The sequence below is a fragment of the Episyrphus balteatus genome, chromosome 1 (assembly GCF_945859705.1).
Source record: "Episyrphus balteatus chromosome 1, idEpiBalt1.1, whole genome shotgun sequence".
In the NCBI taxonomy this organism is placed as follows: domain Eukaryota; kingdom Metazoa; phylum Arthropoda; class Insecta; order Diptera; family Syrphidae; genus Episyrphus; species Episyrphus balteatus.
In genome coordinates, this window is record NC_079134.1 from 23,942,657 (window position 1) to 23,952,635 (window position 9,979).

The window sequence follows — 9,979 nt, forward strand, 5'->3', positions numbered from 1 at the left end:
ATGATCTCTAAGATTTTGTTCGTTTATGCTGTTGATCAACGGTTTTTTAATTGTCCGTTACGATCATCTCCTTAAACTAAACAATACAAATTTTTTTCTTAATTTTCGTTCCGCCTAAAAGTAGATGGATGAAAATTACTTCTAGATGAATTCTAAACAATTTTAATCATTATCTAAAGCATGCTGATTATTGACCACTCTCTACGTCATCAATTCACATTCGCCGGTCTTCATATAAAAAATCGTGTTTGCTTATCAGTCATAATTTTGCTGTCTCTCGAAGTAGTTCAACTTGAACTTCACGGCACGACTTGAAAAAAATGTCATCAAATCGATTTTTAATAGTTTTGATAATTATTTTTTTTTACTTTTCCCATCACGTTTTAACAAACAAAGAGGGGTTCGTTTAATATTTTTTTATTAATTTCCTTGGTTTTGTGTTTATTAATTCGATTTAATCTTCGCAGAATGTATTTGATTGTTGCACCTGGAACAGTGCGATCGGATTCTATTATGCATATGTCAATTGCGTTAAACAATTTTCGAAATTCCTGCTGGTTTAATATATCTTTGAAAAGCTCCGAAAACATCAGAAACGGTCACATCGAACGTTTACATGGATTTCAATTGGTTGAAGTTCTTCCGAATTCAGTGAAATTGGTCGAACTCCAAGTGTCTTCTTTGTATGGTAAACGCGGAAAGTTAGAAATTTCTGGTTATCGTGGAATTCAGAGCAGGGATTCAGCTCATATTAACTTCGAACATAATTCCTATTCGGTTTTCATTCAAACCAACAAACCCAAATATAAGCCAGGTGAATCGGTCAAATTTCGTGTGATTTGTATTGATCATTTAACACGACCAGCTCAAATAATTGATCAGAAGATATTTGTTTTGATTTATGTGAGTGTTTGTGAGCCTTAATTGTTTTTTAAATTTTAAATGTATGCATTCGTTAACAGGATAGCCAAGATTATCTGATGAAGCATATCGCCGATGTGAAATTAGTGAAAGGCGTTTTTAAGGGTGAATTTCAAATTTCTGATTCGCCAGTGTTGGGCGATTGGAAGATTAAAGTCGAGATTGGTGGAGATGCTGCGGCAGAGAAAAGTTTTCAAGTTGCAAAATATGTGCTACCGATATTTTCGGTGAGAATATTAACTAAATCAAATGTTGCTTACGCTGAGAATAAGATAGCTGTAGCGATAAGTGCTAGGTGAGTGTTTATATATTTTTTTGTATACCTTCAATAAAATTTAAGTTCAATGGTCATTATGCTAATCGCACATTTTTCGTGTGACTTTGTAGTTACGTAGTTCATAGTAGCTATTTTGAAGATAGATAGAAATAGCTTATTGATCTCAATGTGAATTGGTTTTATGGTCTGCCGGTGATATTAATAAAATAATTGTAAGTTAGTTTTGCGTACCCAGGTGTAAACAACTTTTCTTTAGGTTGTAGGTAGGTTGGAGGGATTAAAATTTAAAAATTACAGTGGAATGATGTCAGCTGTTAACTTAATTTATGTGTATTTAATTTAAAGTTAACCGAGAATCGAAGGAAAGATTCTAGGTGAATAAAGCAGCTGGCAGGCAAGTCTTTTGATGAGTTGGGGTTCATTTTGTCAGATATATTCTAGGAAGAAGGTACATCATTAGATTAAAAGTCTTACTTGAGTTTTGCTCATTTAATCGATTAAAATTAATACGAGTGATTGATGTTTATTTTATTATCGACCATCACAAACGAAATACTTGAGTTAATTAAGAACATTTTTGTTTGATAATATTTTTAACACCTAAGGTACATTATTATCTTTCAATTAAGCCATCGAAACCTAAAAAAATTTTTAATGGAATATTTTTTACCAATTCTTAAATATTATGTTACATGAGAGTAACGCTGGGTTAGAAAGAGTTAAGTAACCGTAATATTAAAATTTTACAAAATTAAAAACAAAAAACACATTTTTGCATTTTTAAAGTATACCTAGGTACATTAGGGTGGGTCAAAAAAATCGAAATTCCTTTTCCTTTTTTTCCGAAAAACCGATTGCTAGACACCTCTACAATATACACACCAAATATGAATTCTTTATATTAATGGTAAGGTCCTCCGAAAAAAGAACTGAAAAAAAAAATTATTTTTTTATTAATTGACTTTTTTCCTTACATATTCTTATAGGAAAATGAACGCTCTACAAAAAAGGCTTTCTACACTTTTATCGTTTATCTTACCGTTTAATCGTTAAATCGAGAAAATCTTTAAAATTTCGTTTTTTGTATAATTTTTTGAAAACGGGTCAGTGAAATATTTTGAAATTTTGTTCTTAAATGTTAATTAATTATTTATTAAAAATGGCTTTTTTGAAAAATGTTAGAAAATTTTTATTAATACAAAATTATTTTTTTTACGGTTGGCTCTAACGATTTTCAAAAATTATTTACATACAAGGAATCAGATGGCTTACTAATTTTTTTGATCAAAATCATTTAAAACGGTGTTTCGTTAGTAAAAAAAAAAAACTATTTTTTTTATATTTTTAATTACATTGGTGGTGAAATTCTTTTATTAAATTAAATCTTAATTTACCTTGTTCATAGAAAGTTTTAAGATAAGAGCCACTACAAAATTGCTCTTATGGTAAACATAGTCGTGCATTTTATTTTAAAATATAATGGTTGTTAAACAATGAAATAAAGGAATATTTGATTTATGTAAGGCCTAATGTCTTAGACTTTTACAGTCGTTTTTAAAAGATTATAACCATTTGCTGTTAATTCAAGAATACACTTTTTTGTGTTCTCTCCGTTTGTTACCTACCAAGCTATATAGGCAACATTTGAGCATGAAATTTTGATCATTAAAGAAAGTTAAATTAATAATTCGGATTCGGATATCGAAATTTCTTACTTCCATGATTTTGACCAATAAACCAATTAAACATGAAGAGTGTTGAAGTGTTGATAGCCTTTAAGTTTCTATAGTTTTTCTTAAATATTTATCCTTACGATTAACCATGTCATATGCTTTGGTTAAATCATAGACCGACATAACATTTTTTATCGTCCATACCGTTGAATGAAAATGAGCTAAAATTAAATAGCTAGTTTATTTATTTTTTTCAGTAATCTTTAGAAACTAAAAATCATTAAAAATATTAAGAATTTTTGTACAATCAATAACAATGGTGCCTTTATTCTTAAAATTATAGGTTAAGGGACAGGATCAGATTAAACCAATAATACTGTAATCTCTTTTAAGGATCAACGAGATGCATTATTACTTTGAAGAAATTGTGTTTTTTATTTGCCTGATCTGCAGTGTAAAGTATTTCCGAATTGTGTGAAAGTAAAACATATTCACCACACAATTTTTTTGGGCAACAAATATTAAAATTAAAATTTTAAAAATATTGTAAGGCTTAGGTCCGCAAAGAAAGTCCTGTTAATAATTTAAATTAAGTGATGTTTCCCCTAATTTTCTGTCTGATTTGACTAATGACTATATGAAAATATTTTAATAAAATTCGGTTTCAAAAATATAATATTTTTTACCCTCCATTCTGTGATTTTCGAAATTTGACTTTTTTTCCAATTTTTCAAACTGGTATACCTTGACTAAAAAAATGTACACCTTTTTCGACTTAATGTATTGAAAAAATATAGAAATTGGTCCAAAATGTACCTATTTTGAACACAACTCTTTAATAAGCTATCATACGAATCTTAAAACTTTATTAATAACTACAAAGTGAAACGAAAATTAACCTAACTTAAATAAATTGACTTTGTTTTAGCTATTTCTATGGTGAACCAGTCAAAGGAAATTTAACACTTCTCCTGAAAAACACATATTCTGTCTTGCAAGATAGAGAACTCCCGACAGTTGTCAGAAAAGTGAATCAAATCAATGAAAATACACCAATCATTATAGATATGAAAAATGATCTTAAAATTGAAAACAGTTTTGAAAATACCGGATCTTATGTACTCTATAAATATGAAGTTACCGCTACTGTAACCGATGCAATGACCGAACAACAATCTGAAGCTAAAATGGAAATTTCAATTCATAGTCAACCAAATAAAATCATACTCCAAGCTCCGAAAGTCTTTGATCCTGATACAAACATTGAGTTTAAGGTAAATTTTAAAAATAATTATATTTTGCATTTTGAATTTCATTTTCTTCAAGGTTAAAGTTTCAATAACAGACTTAGATGATAAGCCAATTGAAGATAAAGGATCTCCAATTAAAATAATAATAGAATGTAATAGTGGCTCGGAACTTACAAGTTTGGGCTATGAACCAGTGAAAACTGAATTCACACATCACATTGGAAAAGATCCAAGTATAAAATTAGAAAATCGTAATTTTTCAGAATGTTCTTTGTATGCTGAATATGAAGGTGTTAGATCTCGATCAGAAATAATCCAGAAAAATGTAGACACCTTTTTTTTGGATGTTTTAACAGAAAGGTAAGATCAGATCGAATAGTGCTTTAAATACTTTTTTTTAATTTCCTTTAAAAGTCCTGAAGTAGGTAAAAAACTTTTAATGAAACTTAAAAGCTCTGATCCGATTGATCATTTTTCATATGATATTGTATCAAGAGGCGATATAATTCAATCAACTCACGTAAAGGTAAGTATAATTATAATTTTTTTTTTTCTATTTGTTAAATCTGTTTTTATAAAAAAAAAAGGTACCAGATAATCAAAAAATACATATTTTTGGTTTTGATGTCACCTATGCAATGGTTCCAAAAATTACAGTCTATGTTCATCGTGTTGATAGTAGAATCTTTGCTGGACAAATAAAGGATATTTTTACAAAAAGAGCTTTTCAAAATTCAGTGAGTATTTTTTTTTCCTATTACTATTTTTTTTTTTAATAAATTTTGGATTACTTTTCCTTACGAAATTATCATTAAAAAAAAGTACGTATACACCCGGGTGATCCAAGTCCATCTATCGGTAGCAGCACTGTTCACTTAATTTGCTTGTCGTCAAATATTACATTAGTTTGGGTACTTTCTAAACAAAAATATAAAATAATATTAAATTTTAAGGAGTGGGGCTAAAATTCTCTCAAAGGAAGAAAAATTGTGCAAAAGTATCCAAACGCTTTGAACACAAAAATGGCTACTTTTTAATGTGGACAAAACAAATTTGATAATTTAATTATTCATTCGAATAGATAGCGCATTAAAATTAAGATATTAATTAAAGTCAATTATCTTGAGAACACATATTAATTGAATAAAATAAGTGCACGCAAATTCATTAAACACCTTAAAAGTGTTTGTAAGCCATTGTTGTAAAAATATCAATTTAAAAAAAAAATGCGTTTGAAATTAGAAAAAAATATTTATTGCAAATAAATTTTTTTTTGCATTAAAAAAATTGCTATTGCAAATGAAACAAATTGGCATTGAAAAAAGAAATTCAATGAAAAATGTGTGCACTCAATATTTTGTTTTAAAATAAAAAAAAAATATTTAGTGCACACATTTTGCATTGAATTTTGTTGCAAAAAATTTTTTATTTGCAGCAATTTTTTTGTAACGCAAAATATTTTTATTTGCAATTAAAGTTTTATTTTCAATGCAAATACCTATTTCCCATTTGCAACAAAATTCAAATTATTTTCTTAATGCAATTTTTTCAGTTCCAATATACATTTGTTTTTATGCAATTTTTTTTTTCATTTGCAATAAATTTGTATTTTTAAAAACTTTTGAAATTAAAAAATACCTAGTTCTTGAATTCTTTTTAACCTGTCATGGAACCGTTTTCTTGATTCCTTAATTTCTTATAACAATTTAATCGATTTCAACGAAAATTAATAAATAAAATTTTAGTAACTTTTTTAAAAATAAAAAAAAAAAAAATGGATTTATATAAAAATAAAACTATTAAGAAACTTTTTTTTTTAATCATACATATTTTAAAATATTTTTTATAAAACTTCTTTTTTCATAGAAGAAATTAAATTTGCTTGTTTCAAATTTTGAAAACATGTTTTTTTAATTTAAGAAACAAATTTTATATATCTATTTCTTAATTTATATTTTTAAATTCGAATAGATCATCCTAAAATTTTTGGTAAAAAACAGGCACCGGTTTTTATTAAAAAAAATTGTATATAGTATAACCATAAGATCCTACTTTTGAAATAAAAAAAAAAAAACATTTTTTGAACCGTTATTAACGGTACCTGCTATAAAACGTCTTTTTTGATTAGTGAATTTCTCGTAAATGACATAGCCGATTTCAACCAAAACTCTTATACAGAAAAGTTAAAATAATGGTTATATTAAAAATTTTCAAAATTTTCAAAAAACACATTTTTGGGTTCGATTCTTTAAATTTTTTTTTTGAGCAGTTAATATTTTTAAAACGATTTGCTGAATTATATCCAAATTTTGAATTTATGTGTTTAATAATATTTAAATATGGCTTACCAACTTTTTTTTTGAAAAATTTTAGAGAACTTTCAATTTTTTTTTTCTAAAAGTTTCTTTCTATACAAATATACAATAAAATAGCACACCTACTTGGTTTTGTGTAAAAGATTATTCAAAATGATGTTTATTTTATTATAACATTTTACTTTGAAATAGTAAAAAAAAGAAAACTTATTTTCAATTTTTTTAGATCCAAATAACCACCGATGAAGAAGCAAAACCCGGATCATTAGTGAATATAAACGTGACAACTGACAAAAACTCCTATGTTGGTTTAATGGCACTAGATCATAGAATATTGCAAGGCATTAACAGTTTAGATGATTTAACTGAAGATCATTTTTATACAAAACTTCGAAATTATGATGCTTCAAGTATTGATACAAGTTCATTTCCAGGAATTAAAGCAGGATTGATAACATTTACAAATGCTTTTACAAAACTTGGCACAAGTTAAAAATGAAAAAATTAATTCAGTTTTATTAAAAAAATAAAATTAATTTACTCTTGTTAATAGGATTTGGAGAAGACGATATAATCCCCATATTTGGAATTCTACCACAAGATCGAGATGAAAATCTGCCTGAACAATTCGATAAACCAAGTTTAGAATTCCCACGTTTACGAAAACTTTTTTCAGAAAGTTGGTTATATAAGGATTTTGAAAAGTATGATGATGTCTTTATTTCAAAAAAAAAAAAAAAAAATATATAAACTTTAAACAAAATGTAAAAGTACCCCAGCAGGAGGTCTCAATTTAATGGAAACTGCTCCAGATGCTATAACATCTTGGGCCATTACTGGCTTCTCACTGAATCCCACAACTGGATTAACTCTAACAAAGAAAGCTACAAATTTTAAAGTTTTTCAAGACTTTTTTGTATCAATTGATTTACCAAACTCAGTTAAAGAAGGTAAAAATGACAATTTGGACCTCAAATTTTTGATTTGTTGAATTTTCTTTCTTTGCTTGCAGGTGAAACCGTTGAGGTCCCCATTTACATCAGTAATTATATGAAGAAAGACGCTATGACTAATGTGATGATCGAAAAACATAGCGACAATATTGAGATTTTTAAGACCCCTGATACTGTTTTGAAGCCTAAAGAAGCTATATCAAAACTTGTACCTGCAGGTAAAAGAGAAAAGGTTTTAGTATTTCTAAAGCCACTCAAGTCAGGATTACATAACGTAACTGTCAAAGCTTTGTCCCCCATGGCAAGTGATGCGATTTTAAAGACCCTAAGTGTCAAATCTGATGGGGTCCCTTATGAAATCTCAAAAACCCACCTGATTCATTTACCCGAAGAAGGCTCTGATGAAAAAGAAATCACAATTGATATTCCCCCAAATGCTGTAGCGGGGTCTCAGAGTGTTGAACTTTCAATAGCTGGTGATGTATTTAGACCTCTATTGGCAAGCCTTCAAAAAAATGCACGTGTTCCTTATGGAAATGGTGAAGACAATATGAGATTTATTATCTCAAATTCACTAGTTTTAGAATACCATAAGGTTTGTTATTGATTTTTAAAAGCTTTTAAAGCTCTTACAAGTATATTTTTATAGGTTCTCAATCACACATCACCAAGTTTAGAAAACAAAATTAAACTTTATTTAGAAATTGGCTACCAAAATCAACAATGTTTCCAACATTTAGACGGGTCTTTTGGACTTTTCGATAAGAAAACTGAAAGAAGTGGTGATATTTGGCAAACAGCTTTTGCATTGTGGGGCTTAAGGCAGTCGAAAAAATTCATAAAAATTGATTCGAAAGTCTTTGAAAGAGGCTTGAAGTACCTTAAAGAGAGGCAAGAAGAAAGTGGTGGTTTCACATCGAGAGAGGGTATTAAAAAAGATCTTGAGTACACAGCTTTTATTGTGATTGTATTTCTAATGGATAATGTAAGTTTTCTTGATGCAAACGCTCTGGCAAATTGGTTGAAAAATTTGAATTTTTGCAGGATTGGAGAACTGCTCATAATGATGTTATTTTTAAGGGTCTTAATTATTTGTACGAAAAGTCTAACAATTTGGAACAATCTTCAGTTTCGGTCTTGTCAACATATGTTTTACTTTTGGGAAGGCATGAAAAAGCTAGAGAAAGAGTTAAACAGCTTACAAAAACTGCTTCTTTGAAAAGTAAGTTTTTCAAAAAAATCTTCTTTTTTTAAAAAAATTATTTTTTAAATTTTATTCTAGACAAGAAAATGCTTTGGGAAGGAGTAGATACAGTTCAATCACACCTCGAAACAACTGCTGATTGTTTGATGAATCTTTTCGAATCCAATAAAAAAGTTCGACAGAACTTTCACATTATACAGGGCTTAATAGCTTCAGACGATGGCAAAACATCTTTAACTCACATGATAGCTTTGCATGCAATGATTATACTCGTTGATGGTCTAAACTTGAGTCGAACAAATCTCAGTATTTTATATAAAGAAGAAGATCAAAGAAAATTTGGTAAATTTCAAGTGAATTCGGAAAACTCACAAATGATACCAACTTTTAAGCTTTCGGAAAAATCGCAAAAAATCAAGTTTCAAAGCAAAGGATATGGTTTTGCTGTGGTAGATGTCAAATACAAATATAATTTAGTAAATGATGTGGAATCATCATCGAGTTATGCAGCCAATATTACAATTTTGAAAACTACGAATTATTTAACTGTTTTTAAGGTTTGCGCAAGTGATTTTAGAAATGATGATGAACACCATTTGACGGTTATGGAAGTTAATCTGCAATCTGGATATATATTTACGGAGAGAGCCACACCAGATGTTGGTTTAACTTGGAAATTTAAGGCAGGTTTTGACATATTTTTTTTTTTTAGACTTAAGTCGATTTAATATTATTTCTTTTGCAGTCGATTAAAGTTGATCCCAGCCAAGATAAGGTGGTAGTGTATATTGAAAATTTGAACAAGATTGGAAATTGTTTGAATGTGGAAGCTTTGAAAAAGTACAATGTGATTAATGCTAAGCCTGGATGGTTGGTTCTTTATGATACTCATAAAAGAGGTATTTTGTTCTGAATAATTTTTTTTTCCTATCCTAATTAACTTTAAAAATTTATTTTTTAAGATGAAAAAATTGCCAAAAGCTTCAAACTAAATGAGAGTTGATCAACCAAGGATAGATGAAAAACTAGGTTGCTAATTTTAATATGAATTTAATATTTTTGTTTTAATTACTAATATTATTTTGTATTATGAATGTATTTATTTGCAAAACAAAAAATGATATCATATTTTAATAAAAAAAATGTTAAACGTTTAAAGGGTGTTTTAATTTAATTTAGTTAAGTTGTTAATTCTTACTCTTTTTTCCATACAATTAAACCCGGAAAAAGCAGAAAATTTAGTACCGAGATAGTTAGAAAAATTGTTTGTAGTTTTTCTTTAAAAGGGCTTAAACGATTTTGATTAAAAAAAATAGTACTATCGCACTACTAATTTTTAAAAACAGTTATTTTTACATTTTATATAATTTTTTTACTACCCAAATT

The 9,979-nt window shown here is 28.0% G+C and overlaps 2 protein-coding genes across 2 annotated transcripts; both read left to right on the forward strand.

Moving 5' to 3' along the window:
* Positions 1 to 267: 267 nt before the first annotated feature.
* LOC129907559 (thioester-containing protein 1 allele R1-like) lies at positions 268 to 1,220 on the forward strand. The gene is made up of 3 exons (XM_055983838.1): positions 268 to 400; positions 468 to 903; positions 963 to 1,220. The coding sequence occupies exons 1-3, from the start codon at positions 321 to 323 to the stop codon at positions 1,218 to 1,220; spliced, it is 774 nt and encodes a 257-aa protein (XP_055839813.1). The 5' UTR covers positions 268 to 320.
* A 2,582-nt stretch (positions 1,221 to 3,802) lies between these two features.
* LOC129906294 (CD109 antigen-like) lies at positions 3,803 to 9,730 on the forward strand. The gene is made up of 13 exons (XM_055981993.1): positions 3,803 to 4,145; positions 4,198 to 4,481; positions 4,536 to 4,647; positions 4,709 to 4,858; positions 6,663 to 6,924; positions 6,990 to 7,140; positions 7,208 to 7,386; positions 7,449 to 7,984; positions 8,039 to 8,374; positions 8,434 to 8,611; positions 8,672 to 9,276; positions 9,339 to 9,492; positions 9,556 to 9,730. Exons 1-13 carry the CDS (start codon positions 3,939 to 3,941, stop codon positions 9,594 to 9,596), a joined length of 3,195 nt encoding a protein of 1,064 aa, XP_055837968.1. The 5' UTR covers positions 3,803 to 3,938; the 3' UTR covers positions 9,597 to 9,730.
* Positions 9,731 to 9,979: the final 249 nt, after the last annotated feature.